General features: G+C 44.0%; 1 protein-coding gene across 20 annotated transcripts in view; it reads right to left on the bottom strand.

Annotated features, from left to right (window-relative positions):
- LOC105480065 (supervillin) overlaps positions 1–21,418 on the bottom strand; it is a 272,318-nt gene that overhangs the window by 39,550 nt on the left and 211,350 nt on the right. For 11 of the 20 annotated variants that reach the window (XM_071070295.1, XM_071070296.1, XM_071070292.1 and 8 more), the window contains 4 exons: positions 15,038–15,164; positions 10,716–10,763; positions 10,111–10,188; positions 1,655–1,802 (listed from right to left, as the gene is read on the bottom strand). In XM_071070295.1, the coding sequence (XP_070926396.1) occupies positions 1,655–1,802; positions 10,111–10,188; positions 10,716–10,763; positions 15,038–15,164 (401 nt within the window). The remainder of the gene's footprint in view (positions 1–1,654; positions 1,803–10,110; positions 10,189–10,715; positions 10,764–15,037; positions 15,165–21,418) is intronic. The other 9 variants (XM_071070298.1, XM_071070290.1, XM_071070297.1 and 6 more) reach the window with 3 other exon arrangements.

Below are 21,418 nucleotides of genomic sequence, written 5' to 3'. Positions count from 1 at the left end.
ACTCCTATGAAGACTCAAAGCTCTCCAATAACTTTACCAAGCATTTCATATGTAAGTCAGTTTCATACATGTTTGAATACAAGCATCAAATCAGTTCCAAGAGTTCAGCAGCAGAGGACTGCAGCAGGGACATCCCACTGCCTTGGAACTGAGGACACCTTTTAGACATCTATTAAAGCATATACGGAATTGGCTTTGCTCGGTCAGAGAAATCAGGTTTCATGGAGAAGGACCTAGGAATTAACCTAAAAGGAAGAGGGGATAAACTTCTTTACTGTGAAAGGCTGACTTAGGGTAGGTATGTAGTTGCTGGGTCACAAGGAAATGGAAACGACTTAAAAGTAATTATGGGCCGGGCAGGGTGTCCCATGCCTGTAATCCCAGCACTGTGGGAGGCCGAGGCGGGTGGATCACCTGAGGTAAGGAGTTTGAGAGCAGCCTGACAAACATGGCGAAACCCCATCTCCATTAAAAATACAAAAATCAGCCAGGTGTGGTAGCGCATGCCTGTAATCCCAGCTACTCAGGAGTCTGAGGCAAGAGAATCGCTTGAACTCGGGAGGCAGAGTTTGCAGTGACCTGAGATCACGCCACTGCACTCCAGCCTGGGAGACAGAGCGAGCCTCTGTTCCCCCACAAACCAAAATAATAATAATAATAATAATTATGGGGGCTGGGCACGGTGGCTTACGCCTGTAATCCCAGCACTTTGGAAGGTCGAAGCAGGTGGATCACCTGAGGTCAGAAGTTTGAGACCAGCCTGGCCCACATGGTGAAACTCCATCTCTACTAAAAATATTAAAAACGAGCTAGGTGTGGTTGTGGCCGCCTGTAATCCCAGCTACTCAGGAGGCTGAGGCAGGAGAATTGCTTGAACCCGTGAGGCGGAGGCTGCAGTGAGCCGAGATCATACCATTGCACTCCAGCCTGGGCAACAAGAGTGAAAGTCCGTCTAAATAAAGAAATAGATGTAATTATGGGAAAGGACCAAAATTTGTTAGCAGATTTGAATTGCTTTTGAAACCTACACTTGCACCAATTCCAAATGGGTAAGTTTTGAAAACAGTGACAAAATGAATTATGTGTCACTGTTTTATGACCTTCAATTATTTCCAAGAATCATATAAAGTTTAAAGAATGTATTATTTATGAAGAAAAGATATTCAGTAGGAATATCTCACAGAACCTACACAAAAAACATTTATAGAATGTTAGTAAGTTTAAAAAAATTTAAAAGAAGGCTGGGCATGGTGTCTCACGCCTGTAGTCCCAGCTACTTAGGAGGCTGAGGTGGGAGGATCACTTAAACCCAAGAGCTCGAGACCAGCCTGGGCAACACAGTGACACCCCGTTTCTACATAAAGCAAATTTAAAAAGGCAGGCATAGTGTTGCACACCTATAGTCCCAGCTACTAGAGGGGTTGTGGTGGGAAGATCGCCCCAGCCCATGAGTTCGAGGCTGCAGTGAGCCATGATTGAGCCACTGCACTCCAGCCTAGGCAAAAGAGCAAGACCTTGTCTCTTAGAAAACACTTAAAGAGACCATGGTTTCTTCTTTTAAATTGAGTTATCATGTACCACCATGCCCTCCATGGGTGAGTGTGCTCACAGGTGTGCATTGTGCACGCGCGCACACACACACACACACACTGACCTTTCTTCAGCATCCTGCCAGCCACAGTGAACTGGGTGGAGTCGTTGGCCGCTCCTCTGCCTCTCGTCTTCCAGGCCTCCTCTCTCACAGTGATGAGCTGCTTCCTTTCCTCAATCGTCATCTGGCTCTCTCGACTTTCTGTGACCCGCTGTTCATAAATGTACAGAACAGAAAACAGGAGAGAGAAATGACAGCGGTGTGGATCTCAGCCTGCAGCATTTCATGAGTGAAAAAAGCAGGTAGACAAAGAGGAGTAAGTATATTGTCCAAAGATGTTCAAAAATGTTCTATCTGAAATGGGCTCGGCTTCCTTACATCCAGGTTGGGTCGGAGATCACCACTGGCGATACTGAAACTTTAGATGAACACCTTTGTCCTGTGACTTACCGGTTTGGGGCACTGGAGCACCAAAAAAATCCTTTGCAAACACAAAGAGTTCAAAATAGATTGTTTTCATGCCCTGGACTCTACAGGGTTTTAAAGTTTCTCTGTCTTATCCCATCTAGTTAAACTCTGTTAACTGGGAGATTTTTATCCCTATATACTCACAAAGAACATGATTGATCTAGAAAACTTTATCCATGTGAGCACGAAAGGAACTTGCCCAGTTAGAAGGAGGGAGACTGGTTAGGAATAAGGGGCAGGAGAAGGTTTGCTGGGGCTCTGTTTGCTTTTTTCCTGCAGCCATGATGTTCTGTGGGCAGGTAGGCAACCAGGAGAGTCCACGGAAGTGGCTTTAAGCTGTGAGAGATCTGACGCTGAAGATGAACTATGCTGTAGACGTAACCTACATGCATGATAACATTCTACTGAAAATGCTTTCAACAGTTTCTAATTGGAAAGTTTCTGGAGATATCTGCTTCTTCCATTTCCAAGTCTTTGGTGATGCTCATTAGACTTGAGGTTGAGGAAGTGGCAGGAGGGGAAGGGGAAGAAGCTACAGAGGACTCAGAGGGCATCAGGAAAGGAGAAGGGGCTCAGGACAGGCCTGGGATGGGGAGATGGGGCTGAGGAGGGAGGGAGAGGAGCAGGGATGGAGGCAGAGGACAGGGCTCATGCCACTGAGTGATGTGTATTGGGGAGAAGAGTGTAGGTGGCGGTCACGGGTGATAACCAGGGCAGGAGGTCCTCAAACGCTGGCCTGCAGAGTTTGCTTTCCCTCCTCCTTCAAGCCATCCCTCCCTGCACTACAAGACCCCTGTCTATGGTGAGGCACAGGGCTGGGTGGGGAGCCGGGGAACTGTGGAGCTAATGCCAAGGAAGGAAGAGCGGAAAGGCGCCCCCTCCAGAGCAGGAGGCGCATCCCTGGCTGTCACCTGCAGGTCTCTGGGAGGGGCTCTGGAGGCTGGCGATGGCCTCCCAGCTTTGCCCTCTTGCTTTCCCTTGTCTCTTGGACCCAAGGAAAGCCATTGCTGCTAGGGCATCTGCTTTCAAACTACTTCTGAGCACTACTCAACTTCTAGCAGGTCCCCCAGCTTTTCTGCCTTCCTAACGCGTTTTCCTGGGCTAAGAAGTCACCGTGGATCGGTGTGATCCTAAGGCCTCGTGCTGACACAGGGGAGGACTTGGAGAGCCCGGAGTGAAGCCCATCCTAGAGATTCTCTTCCCCGAGGCCTTTCCACATCACTATGGCAAACCACTTCCCTTAACTGACCCAAGAGAGAGAACTTCCTGATTCAGGAGGGACAGGAAGAGAGCGGAGATGGGGACAGTTCATTTTCTTAACCCCCTAGAATGATGGGGGTTGACAGAGGAAAGGCACCTTCCCTTCATTTCCAGCAGCACAAAACCAGGTCTGCATTGGGAAGATTTAGTTTAAGCTATGAACGTGGACTTCTCCATCATTTAAGTGATGAATCTTTCTTTCACAGGATTCTTTTATAAAACCCTCATAGCCAGAAGGGATTTTGAGGTCTCTGCCAATTTAAATTAGGTTAAAAACCTTTTCTTAAAGAGATATGACAACCAAACGCAATGCATGATCCTGGATTGAATCCCAGATGGGGTGGGGGCTACAAAGGGCATTACTGGAGGAAATCGACATAATTTTAAGATGGATGCGGATCAGATAAATATTGTATCAACATTAACTTCCTCATGTTGATCACTGTACCATGATTATGGGAGGAAATATCTTTGGCTTTAGGAAATAAAGTCAAATCTTGAAAGGTAGAGGAGCACAACGTTTCCAAACTACTGGCATATGGTTGGGGTGGGGAAAACGAGATGGGGGAAGAGAAGCAAGAAAGTGGGGTGAGGGGTCGAGGGGAGAAGGGCAGGAGAGTGAAGGAAGGGGCCAATGTCAACAATGAGTGGTTCTGGTAAAGGGTATGAAAGTGTTCTGTCTATGATGGAAATTTTTCTTAAGTTTAACATTTTATCAAAATTAAAAGTTACTAAAAATTTTTCCTAAAAACCTTAACATTTCCCCTCATGATCGGTGAGAAGTCCCTAATTCCAAATAACTCTCTGAATCATGTATCCTTTTTAAATAAACGATGAGGTTCACTTGCCCAGAAGACTTCATCAAAATTCAACAAAGAGAATACGTTTTCTTTGAAAATGAAGTTTCAGGAGTGATCAAACCAAGATGGCACTTGGCTTCAAATATTTCCAACAAACATACCAAGTGCCAAGAAAGTTGGCGTCTCCAAAGGTCCAGCCATCACGATGGTGATTCACTATTCACTTAGCCAACTCTGTGGTGAATTCTCTCAGGCATCTCGACAGTTTAGGGTGGGGTAGTGGGTGTGGATAATGACTCAGAAAATGGTATCTTCAAGTCCAAAATTTCATTTTTCAAAGCACTGGGATTCCCCCAGAGCCCTTTACGCACATGATGGATACAAACTTTGGGATGATACAACCATTTTAGAATTTAAAGCTCCCATTTGTTTGTCAGATCTAGGGCAAGAAGAAATAATTTTTACTCCCTTCTAAATAATAATATTAAACATAAATGTTTTTGTTTTTCTAGAAATTCTGACTTAAGTTTGCTACTTAGTTGGGTTGGTTTATGATCCCCTAATTGCTGCAATTTGACTTTATGTGGCTCTATAAGGGTGTAAAGCATATGCAGTTTGTTTATTCTCTAAATAATCTAATAAACATTTATCACAATTTAGAACTCAAAATGTGAGAACAAAGAAGATATACATATATATATACACACACATATTTGTTTATTTGGTTGTTTTTAAGCTTAAAACTTCATTACTGTCTTTTTTTTTCCTTCTAAATTTTTCTTTATTTAGAGAAGGATGTAATATATACAGTAATAAGTATCGTGTCATTTTTTCCAGGTTTAGCTGACACATGTTTGGGACTGGCTGGAATAGGAACAGAGAGTTGAGGAAGAATCTAAACAGAAACCGACCCCATCTGTCCTTCATTCTTTCAAAGAGAGATCCCATGAACGTGGTGGGGGAAAGGCAGAGAGAGAGGGTGGAGGAGAAAATGAGTATTTGTGTATGTGTATGCGTGTGTGTGTGTGTGTGTGTGTGTGTGTGTGTAGAAGGTGGTGAAATAGGTAGGAAGGAGGTTCTTGTCTTAGGGATGGTCAGATACTGGCTAAGTCACAGCTTGAAACCGTGCAAAGGACGAATCAGCACGAATGCTTTTAGGTTGCCTGATGTTGCTGATGGGTTTCTTTCTCTCTGTATACACTGACTGAAAAATCACAGCAAATCTCACTGAATGTTTCTCAGACAGGGATGTGATCCAGCAACAGAGCATAGAACTAAGAGGTATTATAAGGATTAGGGCAGATTTAAGGGTCAAACTCTTCCACAACCAGAGAGATTTATGGAAAGAAAATATTGTGATCTGACTTAAATTTTTTTTTTATCTTATTCACATGTAGTTAAACTCTAAAGGAAGAAATTATAAAGCACATATTAAGTAATAGAAATAAGGTGAAAGTAACAAAGTTGTACTTTTCAGTTTTCAAAAATGCTAAGATCATTTCGAATTCTACACACTATGAAAGAAATTTAGCTTTGCCCCTTCCTTAAGAGAAATTTCAGTCCCTCATCACTGCATACAGCCTCAAGTAGCCAGAACAAAAGATGAAAAGATCACAGGTCAAGGCTCAGACCTCAAAGCAACTGTTTTCCAATCCTGTCACCATCTACCAGCTCCTAAGATGAAAGGAAGGGAAAAAAGTGAAATCTTATTCTGGTACAGCCCTGAGGCATGTGAGAAAGAAGAGAATTCAGGTTGAAGCCTGACACAGAGACAAATAGTCCATTTAGACAGAGCCTGTGTGCTGTTTAAATGCTCTGTTTTCTTCTCTGAACCTTTGGATTATTAAATATTAAGATACCAGTATTGCTGGAGTAAAGAAAAAGGAGTGACTTGACCTCTGAGAACGCAGATGAACTAGTGCTACATACCTGGTACGTAAACTATTTATATTTAGCTGGGAAAAACTGTTCAGAAGTAAAAGCATATAATTTTTTGAAATTTTAATTTTGAAGCGATGAAACAGAAATGCCTTTAGCAAATGTTAATTTCTTTTAAACTTAACAATATGTGGAGAGATATTCCATGTTCATGGATAAGAAGACTCAATTTTGTCAAGATGGCAGGTTTTACCAACTTGATCTGTAAATTCAATGCAGTTCCAAAGTCCCAGCAAGATATTCTGTAGATTGACCAACTGATCTTAGTTTACATGGAGAGGCAAAAGACCCAAAATAGCCAACACAACACTGAAGGGGAAGAAAAAAGTTGGAGGACCAACACCAGTCAACTTCAAGACTCACTATAAAGCCTCGGTGATCAAGATTGTGTGGTACTGATGAAAGAACCGTTAAATAGATCAATGATAGGTTCATATAAATTTAGTCAACGGATCTTTGAGAAAGGAACAAAAACATTAGCATGAAGAAAAGATAGTATTTTCAACAAATGATGCTGGAATAACTGGACACTCGCATGTAAAAAAAAAAAAATCTAGATACATTCCCAAAAATTAACTCAAAATGGATCATAAAGGCCTAAATGTAAAAATCAAAACTATAAAACTCCTAGAAGATAACATAGGATAAAATTTAGATTATCTTGGCTTTGGTAATTAGTTTTTAGATATAACACCAAAGGCAATATCCACAGAAGAAATAACTGATAAGCTGAACTTTGCTGAAATTAAAAACTTCTGTAAAAGACACTGTTAAAAGAATGAGAAGACAAACTATAGAATGAAGGAATGGGAGAAAATATTTGCAAAAGACGTATCTGATAAAGGACTACTACCCTAAATATACAAAGAACTGTTAAAACTCAACAATATGAAAATGAACAACCAGATTAACAAATGGGAAAAGTATCTGAATAGATACCTCACCAAAGAAGATCTAAGATGGAAAATAAGCACATGGAAATATGATCAACATCATATCTGCAAATCTCATCATTCGAGATTTGTGAATTAAAACAAGGTGACATTATTACACATCAATTAGGATGGCAAAAATGCAAACACTGACAACACCAAATGCTGGCAAGGATATGGAGCAACAGGAACTCTCATTCATTGCTGATGGAGATGCAAAGTGGTGCAGCCACTTTGGAAGACAGTTTGGAGGTTTCTCACAGAACTCAACATACTCTTACCGTGTGATACAGCAATCATGCTCCTTGATTGACTTGAAAACTTACATACAAATAAAAGCCTGCACATGGATGCTTCTAGCACTTTATTCATAATTGCCAAGACTTGGAAGCAACCAAGCTGTCCTCCAGTAGATGAATAGATAAATAAACTGTGGCATGTACAGATAATGATATATTATTTGGCAATACAAAGAAAAAAGCTTTAAAGCCATAAAAAGACACAGTGGAGGCTCACGCCTGTAATCACAACACTCTGAGAGGCCGAGGTGGGTAGATCACCTGAGGTTAGGAGTTTGAGACCAGCCTGGCCAACATGGCGAAACCCCATCTCTACTAAAAACACAAAAAAATTACCTGGGTGTGGTGGCGGGCGCCTGTAATCTCAGCTACTCATGAGGCTGAGGCAGGAGAATTGCTTGAACCTGGGAGGTGGAGGTTGCAGTGAGCCAAGATTGCACCACTGCACTTCAGCCTCGGTGACAGAGTGAAACTCCATCCCAATAATAATAATAATAATAATTATTTAAAAATAAATAAAATTTTAAAAAGACACAGAGGAATCTTAAATGCATATTACTAAATGGAAGAAGCCAATCTGAAAAGGCTACATACTGTGTGATTCCAATTCAATGACATTCTGGAAAAGGCAAAACTATGAGACAGTAAAAAATTACAGGTTGCCAAGGACTGGGAAGTGAGAGTGTTGAACAGGCGGAGCACAGAGGCCCTTCAGGGCAGGGAAATGATTTCGTATGATAGTGTAATGGTGGACATATGTCATTATGTATTTGTCAAAACAATGTTTTTTAATTTTTTAATTGTTGTATTGTTCTTTGTATTGGCTTTATTCCCAAGTATCCCTAGTTGGTTGAATCCTTGGATGCGGAACCGGAAGAGATGAAGGGCTGACTGTAAACACTTAAAGACTTCAATAATATATCTTTTCCTTTAAAGTTTAATATTGGCTTATTTCAAAGAAACACAAGCTCATTTCCCCTCGTTCGTGATGGGATAGGAAGTTTGCTCCAGATTTCAGCCTCTTTCTTGGGGTAGACACTGGCTGGGTATGTGGGACCTGGGCTCTTACAACCAGCATTTCCAGCTTCAGGGAAAGGAACCAGCAGAGTGAGGGAAAGGCCGCCCCAGGGAGAAGACGTGGGCAGCTTCTATTTCTGAAGAGGCGAGATGACGACGGGAGGACCCCAGACACCTTCTGTGTCAGCTTCGCACGTGAAACCCTGAGCCACTCATTCAGCAACTGCTGGTGCTGCCGGAGCAGGCCCATCACGGCACTGTCAGAGGCCACCTGAGAGCTAAGAAAGCCCCAGTCTTGCTGGGGAGATGAGGCCCTAGAGGGAGGGGACAGAGGCCCTACGAGGGAAGGGACAGAGGGCCTACGAGGGAAGGGACAGAGGGCCTACGAGGAAGGGGATAGAGACCCTATGAGGGAGGGGACAGAGGGCCTACAAGGGAGGGGACACAGACCCTATGAGGAAGGGGACAGAGGGCCTATGAGGAAGGGGACAGAGACCCTATGAGGGAGGGGACAGTGGGCCTATGAGGGAAGGGACAGAGGCCCTACGAGAAAGGGGACAAAGGGCCTATGAGGAAGGGGACAGAGACCCTACAAGGAAGGGGACAGAGGGCCTATGAGGGAAGGGACAAAGACCCTATGAGGAAGGGGACAAAGGGCCTACGAGGAAGGGGACAGAGGGCCTATGAGGGAAGGGACAGAGGCCCTACGAGGAAGGGGACAAAGGGCCTACAAGGAAGGGGACAGAGGCCCTACGAGGAAGGGGACAAAGGGCCTATGAGGAAGGGGACAGAGGGTCTACGAGGAAGGGGATAGAGACCCTATGAGGACGGGGACAGAGGGCCTAAAAGGGAGGGGACACAGACCCTATGAGGGAGGGGACAGAGGGCCTAGAGGGAGGGACAGAGGCCCTAGGAGGGAAGTGATGGGGCAAAGCCCGGCAGGGAGGAGTCGGGAGCCTGGTGTTCATGGAAAAGTGGATGTTGCCACTTTGCAGAGCTGTTTTGACACCAAGGACATTCCACGGGGAATTAAAAAAACAGCCATTCCTATTTTTCATGTTATTCACCCACAGAGTGGCTCAGCCCAGGCCGGGTCTGTCCTCTGGGGTAGGGTTCAGAGGGGCTACAGCGAGGATGGAGGGAAGGGACAGGGGGTCCGTGTTCTCTAGTTTTAATAGGGCCATTGGAACCTGCTCCTCCTGGTTCTTTAATAGGGTCACTGGAGGGGCCTCCCCTCACTGAGTCTTCCTCCCTGTCCCTCCACACCCCAAACCACCTCCACCATATCCTCCTCCTCTAGGAACTGAGCAGGACAACATCCTCACTGGGCTGGAGCGAAGAACACGGCCACCTCTCCTGGGCTCCTGACTCAGGATCCAAGCGTGGAGGCTGAAAGGGGACACTCTCCCCTTAAACCAGCTTCATGACTATGAGGGGAATTAATGCCATCAAGTCCACCTGAAAATCTGAGCCAAGGATCAGTGTGTGTGTGACTGACCCTAAATACATGAAGAACCAATTAAACACACACCTGTGCACACACTTACAGACACAGACACACACACTCTCATAGACACACACACACTCATACACACACTCTCATAGATACACACTCAGAAACACACTCATAGATACACACACTCTCATGGACACACACACAATTGTACTGCAACACACACACACACACACTCCTCTCTTTCACAGTGAAATGCAGCAAATAAGTTATTTCCCAAAATTAAAACAGAAGTTCTTTTCCTATTGCTTAGAACTTGCAGTGAGGCTTAAGATGAGTGGCTTTTCCTCACCTGATTAATCGACACAAAAGACAGGTATTTATGGGCAGCAGGAATAGCAGGAGAATAAGTAGAAGCATATACAGGTTCCTACAGAGCAAAGCAAGAGGATTTAAGGTGAAAAGAGAAGATTTATCAGAGCGGGGCCGGGCAGGGACATGGGGGAGGGAGAAACAAAACAATGATTTTTCTAACAGAATGTTAATTTACTCATTGCAACTTCAGTTCTCTTTTCAAGAGAGTCCTCCCTTGAATGCTAATGCTAAAATAAATCCACACAAGCGCGGTAAATATACCTGAGTAAGCTTTGTGCAGTAATTAAATGAGTTAATTTATAGAAGATTGTCAGTTACAGAGAGGGAAACCATTAATTTCATTGACAGTTTTAACATTTAACAGAAAATATTATCTTCTTTAAAGAATTTTCATTACATGATTTAAAAAATAGTTGAAGGGCACAGGCTCAGCTCTCCACTCTGGACAAAGGCTGTGTCTGGTCTGGAAATAAAAAAGCACCAGGGAGGGCACACGAAGGAACCACCCAGGATCAGAATTACCCACGCAAGGTGTAATACTGGCCACCATCTAGAGGACACCTGTGTTAGAGTCAGGCTTACCCAAAGCAGATTAGAAATGGCAATATCATCCGCAACTCCTCCTTCTTCCTACAGGTTAAAACAAACAGGGAACATTGCAGAGTATTGGAAGAGAAGAGCCTCATCAGGGCATTGCAATCGCCTTCGAGTATTTCGTGCCTGGGTTCAAACAGCAGCATGCACGTGCTCACACAATGCAGTGATGTGAACCTCAGGCCAACTCATTCCCTGACCGCAGAATGAGCATCTGGAGTTTAGAGGGCATCCCACCAGCCTTTCTCTCCCTGTCATCCTCGCACTTTAAAGTGACTTTTAAATTCTCCTGAATTGTGATCTGGAATTTCAATGGCAGCAGACACGGAGAATATAAATGTGCCAGATTCACCTTTCTTGAAATTTCAGGGACTGTCATAGATCTGAGCTGGGTGTACTGACTTCAAAGCTACTGAAGCACAGTAGGATATCCAGTTCCCATCTGGAACTCAGAAATAGACACAGGGTTTTAATGGCCAAGTCTATAAATGGTTTTCACTTCTTGGAAAAGGTCTGATTCGCTGGATGACTATCTTCACAAAAGACGCGGGAGCCACCGTGTGTGCCTTAACGTCGCATAAACCGAAATAGGGTTGGAATTGAAAATAACTATTTGGTGAATATAAATACATAACTGAAAGCTAGTTGTAACAGAGACTCCTGCCAAACCACTTCTGAGGGACTTTGCTTCATTTGGTTTCTCTCTCTCTGGTGGAATGAGTTACTCTGTAGGGAAGTGTACACAAGTCACGCTCAAGTGCACATAAACCACAGCGTGCAGACCAGACCAAATCCACAAAACAGACAGCTTTACCAGCTTTACACCAAGTATATATGCTACGAGACTCACACATGTTTAAGTCAGGTTAGCCTGGCCTAGACTAAACTAAGAACAGGAGAAAGATAAGAAGGGCTGCAAGGAAGAGAAAGAAAGAGAAAGCTGGGGGGGTGGGGGGGAGGGGGAGGGGAAGGGGGGAGAGAGAGAGAGAGAGAGAGAGAATACCGAAACAGTTTTTCACAGGAAATGACAGAGCTGGCTAGGTAAACAACTAGTGCTCTTAAGCTCTAGATCATCAATCCTCATTTTGGGGGGTGGGGGGTAAAATGGGGAAAGAAGGGACTGCTGGTAAGTTTTCCATTCCCTGAGATGTGCCTGATCTTTTAGTACAGAAATGAAAACTCCAGCTTAGTATCTTTTCATGGGTTGAAAACATTTTTTTTGTTTTTGTTTGAGACAGGGTCTTGCTTTGTCACCTGGGCTGGAGTGCAGTGGCACAAATACTGTTCATTGCAGCCTCAACTTCCCGGGCTCAAGTGATCCTCCTGCATCAGCCTCCCAAGTAGCTGGGACCACAGGTGCGTACTACCACACCCAGCTAATTTTTGTAAACGTGGGGTTTTACCACGTTGCCCAGGCTGGTCTCAAACTCCTGGGCTCAAGTGATCCTCTTGCCTTGGCCTCCCAGTGTTGGGATTACAGGCACAGCCATTGTGCTTGGCCCCAAAGTAAATCTTAACATAACAAAAGACCCAAAATGAGATGCTGGCTGGGGCACCTCAAAGATATTTTCTTTTGAGACCAATCCATTGACTGAAACAAAACAGTTATAGACTTTTCAAGACATCCTTTAATGTATTTTTTAACGTGACTCCAAGAAAATTTCAAAATGACCTATGTGGCACACATTCCATTTTTATTGGATGGTGCTGACTTCCATGCTGCGTGTATTTTCATAGGAACAATGGAAGGAACTTCTAGAGTTCCCTCTGTTTCCTGCCTCTTCTACATTTCCACAGACTGCACACTCAAAAGGAACGCAGGAACCGTGAAGGGCGTGATGAGCTGACTGTAACACCAGCTCCTTTCTGCCCTTGGTGCTAAAGATGGAAGGTTCCAGCACCTGCTCTCCTGGGTACCTCTCCATCAGCAAGGCTAGAGCTACTCCGTGCAGCAAGCGCCCCTGTTCAGGCCCCACGTGTCATGACTGTCTGTCCTTCTCCAAGGCAGCATTCAGACACCCCACAAGCAGTGGGCGTGTCAAGCCTCCTCAGCTATTGGGGGACTCCCTTAAGACAGACCAGGTTTAAGGCGCCTCACCCACCACATGTGAGCACAGCCGGGGGTGACTGAAAACAGTGCCAGCCCTCGGGAAGGAATGAGAAACACCTGACCTCAACAGAACCTGAGATTGCCCAATGTGGGCTACAAGGGCCTAAGACAGATTGGCTTATTTTAACTTCAAAGAGCTTATTGCCTCCAGCCAAAGGGAAGCAGGCCACTGAGGAAGAGTGTGAGAGTTCACCGCTGCTGCAGGAACAGCAGCCTCCACGCGCCCAGAGGCGGCATTTCCCATTCCAGCCCCATCCTTCTTGGAAGCCCTGGGGCTTCAGGTCACTGGGTTTTCTACCCCAAGGGCAACTGCAGCCAACTGGCCTCTCTTGCCTTCTAAAAACCTTAGCCAGCCTCAGGCGGTTCGGATCTCATCCTCCACTCAAAGCCTTCTGGCTTCCATACCTAAGGTGATCCTCCGTTCTTCTAAGGGGTAACGCACCTATTTCACTATTCACCGGGAACCTCTCCTGCTTTGTGCTTTTTGGCTTCATTTAAATTTCCACCGGCTCTCTGGGACTCCCAGTTCCTGATGGGCTGGGGAGTCTCTGCACCTTCCAAAATGATGGACAAAGGGCCAGGCGCTGCTTGGTGCCAGGACATAGTAGTTGGCAGGTTTGCTAATGAGGAATGTGTTAAAGTTGTTTTTGGAGCAATGATTTCAAGATTCTTTTAAATAAAGTTTGTGGGTAGCGGGGATACACTATTTGACAGATGGATTTTCTTTCACTTCAGGATCTCATTTTTGAAACCTGGATTTGACATGGTGTGTGAAAAATATGTGCATGTTGGTATACTTTCTAAACATCTAGTTATATCTGAGAACTTTACAAATGGCTGAGGGTTAAATGCCTTTAGTTATATTATCTTTAACACCATGTGTATCTCAAAGAAGAGAATTCAAATTGCCATTCCAGTGTAACCTAAGAAGACACAGAAGTATCGGATGAAATAGTGTCAGAGCTCCTGACTCACCCTTCTATGGGCACATCTCTCTTTTTTTTTTTTTTTTTTGAGATGGAGTCTCGCTCTGTAGCCCAGGCTGGAGTGCAGTGGCCGGATCTCAGCTCACTGCAAGCTCCGCCTCCCGGGTTCACGCCATTCTCCGGCCTCAGGCTCCCGAGTAGCTGGGACTACAGGCGCCCGCCACCTCGCCCGGCTAGTTTTTTGTATTTCTTAGTAGAGACAGGGTTTCACCGTGTTAGCCAGGATGGTCTCGATCTCCTGACCTCGTGATCCACCCGTCTCGGCCTCCCAAAGTGCTGGGATTACAGGCTTGAGCCACCACGCCCGGCCTGGGCACATCTCATTTTTATGTAAGTTTCTTAATGCATGAAAGTCACACTCATCATCTCTCCCTTCCACAGATGCTTAACTCATTTTAGAGCTAGAAGGGGCCTGGGGATCATCTGGTTGAAAGCATTCTTTTTCTTTTCTACTTGAAGACTTCTGATCCTAGAAAGTGAGCAGCGAGTGCGCCACTGGTGCATCATTTCGCCTCCAGCCAGAAGGTGCATTTGCAATTGCAGGGCCAGCCAGCAAGTCAGTCACCATCAGGTTTGAAAGTGTGCACAACCTGGTCAAAAGTTGGTCATCATCACATCTGTAATTTAACAATTCATCAATACTTTCGCATATGAAATGCTTGCTGGTATTGATCACCATGCATTACCTAATTTTGTTTCAACTTGTAACATACATTACTGTATATTCTCAATAAAAGGCATAGCTACTCATGAAACACGCTTAAATGATGAATTAAAGACTCATGAACCACAATTATGTCCTTATTTTTTATACTTAGGTTTAAAATCTCTGCATAGGAAACGCAAGTCCATATTTTATATGCAACTTAAAGATGTTCAATTTTTTTCATTATAAAGGCTTTAATAACACTCTAAAGCCAGACATCATTTAAGAAGGTTTTTAAACTAAAGAAAAAGTACACACTTTAAAATTCAGGCACTTGCTTGCTGACACAGTGTGTGTGTGTGTTGCTGATCCCAGTTCTAAAACATCTCCAAGCACAGGCTTCTGCCCAATTTTAACTGCTCTGTGACAGGCTCTCAGCGTGTACCCTAAGGGCAAAAATGCACAAATGCTTCACAGAGAAGGAATTAGGTGGCACATGCTTGTCTCTTTGATGCACTTCCAAGAGTGGTGTTAGTCTGAAGGCTTTTCCTAACACAAAGAACATTACCTTCTTGATGAGGGACCGCCCTGCTTCCTGGGTGTGCAGGCTGCTGGCCGGAGCCTTGCTGCCCTCCTGCCTCCTGCTGAGTCTGTTTCTCCAATCTTCCTCTCCACTTTTCTTCAACAGTGCCAATCTAGGAGGAGAACATGCCAGCCACAAAGAGTTCAGCACCAAACTCTTCCTTGTGATAGAACCATAATCTAGGTAAGTGAGAATGCTTTGGCCAAGACATGACCACAGCCACCTCGTTTTAACATTTTGAATTTCACTTATTCTGAAGACAGCATATCTGGAAAATTGAATTTCACTTATTCTGAAGACAGCATATCTGGAAAAACAATAAAATCCCTTTTCTAAGATGGCCCCGAAAACTTTACAGTTGATTGAAACACAGAGCCAAAATGTGACTTGCTAGATAAAAGATGCACCATCATCCCAGCCAAGGAATGTCTGTTCCTTGGCCTTGGGCTGAAAGCAAGAGAACCGTCCCCAGAGAAAAATGTCTTCTAGCGAGGCCTTCTGGTCACTTGGTGAAATAACATTAAAGGAATAAAGCTGTGTTACAGAAAATGATGCAGACATGGGCTTAAAAATTTGTCTTTTAAACGAAACATTATATAAAAGATATTCTATCACTAGTTTATTTTTCTGGTGTTGTTTAAAGGACATGGCTACATATAGCTTTCTTATTCTCAGGTGTGACAAAAGAGTTGCAACAACTGAAACAAATAATGATTGTGGGTGAGAGACAGTCATCAATGATAAGCCAAAAGTAAAATTAGAAGAGAGGGTTTATTGGAAGATAATACTTTGATTATTCTTTTTTAAATTGTCATGTATTATACTATAGAATTTAGGATCAGCAAATCTATATTTAAAGGTAAATGTTATTTTATCAAAATACTTAAAATGCTTTATTACATAAGAAAACTATGTGGTAGACTCTGTCAAGGACACCTTTAATTGTTTGCTTTTATTTCCACCTGGGTTTTAATAAAATAATGTTTCTGAGGCTATCCAAAAAAAGAAAAAACCAACCAAAAAAACCATAAAGTTGGCCAGGCCTGGTGGCTTCCGCCTGTAATCCTAGCACTTTGGGAGGTCAAGATGGGTGGATCACGAGGTCAGGAGTTCGAGACCAGCCTGGCCAATATGGTGAAACCCTGTCTCTACTAAAAATACAAAAATTAACCGGGCGGGAGGCTGAGGCAGAGAAATCACTTGAACCCGGGAGGTGGAGGTTGCAGTAAGCTGAAATCGCGCCACTGCACTCCAGCCTGGGTGACACAGCGAGACTCTGTCTCAAAAAACAAACAAACAAAAAATAAAGCCACGAAGCACTTACAGTCTCTTAATAGCATCCCTTTCAATTAGAGGTAAAATTTGATGTTTATGACTGTTTCTCCTCAGGTGTTCTAAGCCCTGTTCTTTTCCTACAAATGAATTTGATCTTTCTTATCCATCTTCTTTAGACAGAAACTATTTTCCACAAACCCATTTTTTAAAATTATCACTTCAACTTTCCTCAGGGAAAGGATACATACAAAAAAAGAATCTAATTAACTGTTATTGTTACCTAACCTACTTTAGCTCAATGATGATGTGACTTGACAGGAAGCTGCTTGAATACTGGAATCCTGAAAGCTTATTTTTCACAAACATGAGGCTGTTTCAGCTAACTGCATTGCCATGAATGAAAAAATCTTTTTACGTTGGACAAAAAAACATGGGAAAGATAAAATGTAAAAAAAAAAAAAAAAAAAAAAAGGTGATGATCATTAAACTCATTTGAGCTTATGTTCAAATAATTTAAAGAGCAGGGTAAAACCAAATAACTAGATCCCTTTCCCTCTGTGCCACACCTGATGGGCTAGGTCTCATTGATATCACTAATGCATAATCCATAAATGGTATACATATTTTTATCCATAAATATTAAATCCATAAATATTTTTTATCCATAAATATTTTTTATTTTTATAAATTTGTTTTAGAGACAGGGTCTTCCTTTGTCACCAGGGCTGGAGTACAGCGGCACAGTCATGGCTCACTGCAGCCTCGAATTCCTGGGCTCAAGCGATAGTCCTGTCTTGGCGTCCAGAGTAGCTAGGACGACAGGTGTGCATCACTGTGCCTGGTTACTTTTTAAAATTTTTATTTTGTAGAGACAAGGTCTTGCTATGTTGCCCAGGCTGGTTTTGAACTCCTGGGCTCAAGCAATTCTTCCATGTCAGCCTCCAGAGTAGCTAGGACGACAGGTGTGGACCACTACACTCGGCTAATTTTTAAATTTTTTATTTGGTAGAGACAGACTCTTACTATGTTGCCCAGGCCAGTTTTGAACTCCTGGCCTCAAGCGATCCCCCTGCCTCAGCCTCCGGATGTGCTGGGATTACAGGCGCGAGCCACCGCCCCTAGACAACAGTGTATTTTTAAGCAGCACATCAGCTCTGATCCCAATTTGGCCACTAACTCCCTTTGAGTACCTCAGTTCTCCCTCCTGTATCTGCCACATCAGGAACTGGACCAGATGATCTCTAAGGGTCTTTCTTCCAAGCTTCCCGATTCCCATTAAATATATGTTTTGGAGATGGGATGAGATATATCCTATGATAAAAGTTTTGTTACGCTAATAAGAAAACAAATTTTGTACTTAAGAATTTGGCGACATCTATGTATGTGTACATAATCACACCTTGTACTTGTCTATTTACTCAGTCAAATAATGGGAAGTAAACTGTGAAGAAAGGAATCCCCCAAAGGAGGCGGGAGCTTCGAACTCTGGGCCTGCCCCCTTTCTCAATCTCTTCCTTCTCCTCCCTTCCTTTCTGTTTTCCTCTTTCTCCTAAGTGGCAGCAGATACGATCTCACATGCCCGTTCTCTAGAACTGTGGTAAGGCTGCCTTGTCAATCTCATGCAGATCCCTTTGGTCAAGGTCTCATTTAGTCCTAACTCCTGTAATTCTCAAATGTTGAACAACACCCTGCACGCTACAAGAGCTAGTTCGTGGGCTTGGACACAAAGTCCAAATTCCTTCAAGAGTTTTAATCCACATCATTTCATACTATATAATAACTATGATTCATCTTTTCTCCAATTATTTTGAATGAGTCAGTTTTATTCTAATAAAATAATCTCACAAAATGAAATCATTAAAGGAAATTGGTATTCGCATGCTGTACTTGAGCTTTCAAAGCATCAATAAATGAGACTTTCAAAAAGTAAGCATGCCAGCACTTTAATACCCAAATGAGAAGGAAGAAGTCCTTCCAGTTCATCATCTCGTGGAGCCAGGCACTCATCTCACTGATATTCTCCTTGCAAACTGGCCCCAGAACCAGCTTCCCTCACTTCACCTTCAACTCAGGCCAGCAGCTACTCCTCTTGACCATCCACCTTGTTAATCAGGTTGGATCCAAATGATGAATTTAAAAACAATCAAATTCATCTTCCTGAGTTTATTAGAAGTCATGAGCTCCGGTCTTTGAAGACCTTCTGAAAAAGAAGCTCTCAAAAGTCTAGGGCAAGGACACCAGCACCTATGTCATCAGACGGTTTCCCTGGTGGTTGCTTTATGGCATCTAAAACTGACTTGGAAAAACCCAAGCTGTGGCATCTGAGATCACCGCCTCATCCACCTTATACTCTGCTGATCTGCTCGGCGACCCGAGACACTGGGAATTGTTATCTCCATTCCGACGGACAAGGAATGTGGGAACATCTGGGTCAAGAATTCCATTGACTGAGGTCACCCTGGATGTTAGTGAGCAGAGAGACGTGACTGCAATCCTTGCCTGCCTGTGCTTGTTTCACTGCGGTAGAACATTAGCTGACCAGACACATTTTTGTCACACCGTTTTAGGAATGGCATAGGATTCTGGCTTTCTTATAAGGTTTTTCCCACCATGGGAAGGCCTCCAAAGAATTTCTCCATTACAAAACCCTGAAATTTTGCTTCTACATGTGCTGGCAGAGTTACCATTAGGGACTCCGAAGACTACAGAGTAACCAGAAGAACCTGGAAGAAACTGTGCTTCCATGGAGCCCACATGGCACCTGGAGCCAGCCCTCGCCTCCAGCCTACGGAGCACAGGATGAATAACTCGTAAATAACACGCACTAAAACTTGAGTGGGTTCTTCCTGTCCCTTTAGATTTCCTCACTGGTGTCCACCATGCTGAGGAGGGAGGGAGATCTTCCCAAATGTGTTCCTTCCTCCTGTGAGCTCACAGCCCTCCGGCTCACCGCAGACCGCCAGGCTCTGAGAGGGTCGAGGAGCCGACATCTGGGTCTACACAGGACATAAATTCCTGCTGGTGCAATTCAAACAACTGTCAGCGCTTCTGACAACTGCCAAGCCGAAGTGCTGTTTGCAGGACTGTGATGCTGGGAGCCTGGGCAGCGGCTTGGCCTGGGGCTGTGTAAATCCAGAGAGAGGCACGACACTGGCCCGCGTACCCGACGCCTGGTCCAGGGCCACCATGACAGGTGCCTGCCAGGCCACCCGGGGAAACGGTGCCTCTTCTTCCATACCTCACACTATTCCAGCAGGGAATGCTGGCCTGAGAGCCCTGCTTGGTGAGAACAAGGACTTCAGACTCAGAGCAGTCAGGGCTGGGTCAAACAGGAGACACGACAACCACGTGCCCCTAATATTAAATAAGGTGTGTTTTCTCTCTCTCTTTTTTAGAATTTTCCCTTCATTTTAGAGAATTATAGGCACCCCATAGATCTCAGACAGGGCTAACCAACACACATAAGTACTTATATTAGATCTTGGTCTTTGCTGGTTCACAAGTTGGATAAGTGAACGAACTAAAGTGTTTTTTAAATGAGAGACAAATCAAACATTGAAAAAGGGGGGCCGGGTGTGGTGGCTCACACCTGTAATCCCAGCACTCTGGAAGGCTGAGGTGGGAGGATCACTTGAGGCCAGGAGGTGGGAGAGCAGCCTGGGCCACAGAGCAAGACCCTGTCTCTACAAAAAAATAAAAATAAAAAATAAAAAATCAGCTGAGCATGGTGATGTGTGCCTGTAGTCCCAGCTACTTGGGAGGCTGAAGTGGGAGGATCGTTTGAGTCCCAGGAGACTGAGGCTGCAGTGAGCTATGATCGCGCCACTGCACTCCAACCTGGACAATAGAGCAAGATCCTGTCTAGAAAAATAAAAGAAAAGAAGAAAAAGAAAAGGAGGGAGCAAAAGGGAACTGCTGCTCTATTCTTATTCCTACATAAATCTGGGGCCCTCTGGTGGCTGAAATTTCCCAGCTACAGAGTAAGAACCTGGAGTTTGTGGCCAGCAGGTGTGCATGCTCACACATTCAATTCTGAATACATTCAATTCTGAATACATTTCTGGGCCATTCACAGAAACTTTACAGCCACCCTTGAAAGCCTCAGATGTCCACAAAGCCCAAGCTAAGAAGCTTCATCTTTCCAGTGTCTCAGTTTTAAAAATGAGAATTTTACAGTAAGATTAAAGCTTTCAGAAAAACACAGATCAACTAGAATTTACCAAAAAACAGGCAAGTAAATCAGGAATTATTGCTTAGTGGGTAGACACAGGACTTCTTCATCAAAAGTCCTAAGTCCTGATGGACAGAATATTCCCAAAGATGGAAAGTCTCCTTTAAAAGCCTTTGAAAGAAGGGGGCATAATATTAGTATTTTCCACTGGGGAATACCCCAGGGATATTTTCTCATGTGTAAAGCATCAGAACTTGTGTATGAGTGATATTTATTGTTAATTTCCTTAAATGATTTCCCTTCTTCCTCACCAAACCAGTTATCAACACTTGGGTTTCTGGGATGAAACTCTCTTTGAGCCCCGTTTTCGTGGAAGAGAACTTCAAGCCTCAATAGGCCCAACTGCTTCCCCGATTGAAGACATCCTTTGCCTCACTGCACTGACCCCTCTACCCCTTCCTTAGGCCCCTCAGCCTGCCAGGTCTAACTTTTCATGAATCTTTAAGTAAAGGAGAAAGTCAATCAGATTTAACAATCTTATTAATTTGTCAGTTGAAAAAGATGGCATCTATTATTTTATAAATAATGTTCAAGAAGCTTGGCTTAAAACTAGAAAGAAGGGCCAGGCATGGTGGTGCACGTCTGTAATCCCCACACTTTGGAAGGCTGAGGTGGGATGACTGTTTGAAGCCAGGAGTTCAAGACAAGCCTGGGCAACATGGTGAGACCTCCCAACTGTACAAAAAATCTTTTTGAAAAAATTAGCCAGGCATGGTGGTACGTGCCTGCAGTCCCAGCAACTGGGGAGGCTGAGGCAGGAAGATCACTTGTGCCTAGGAGTTCGAGGCTGCAGTGAGCTGTGACAGCACCATTGCACTCTAGCCTGGGCAACAGAGGAAGACCATGCCTCTAAAAAAAAA

The sequence above is a fragment of the Macaca nemestrina genome, chromosome 9, assembly GCF_043159975.1.
Source record: "Macaca nemestrina isolate mMacNem1 chromosome 9, mMacNem.hap1, whole genome shotgun sequence".
NCBI classification, from domain to species: domain Eukaryota; kingdom Metazoa; phylum Chordata; class Mammalia; order Primates; family Cercopithecidae; genus Macaca; species Macaca nemestrina.
This window is presented reverse-complemented; position numbering and strand designations above follow the sequence as displayed.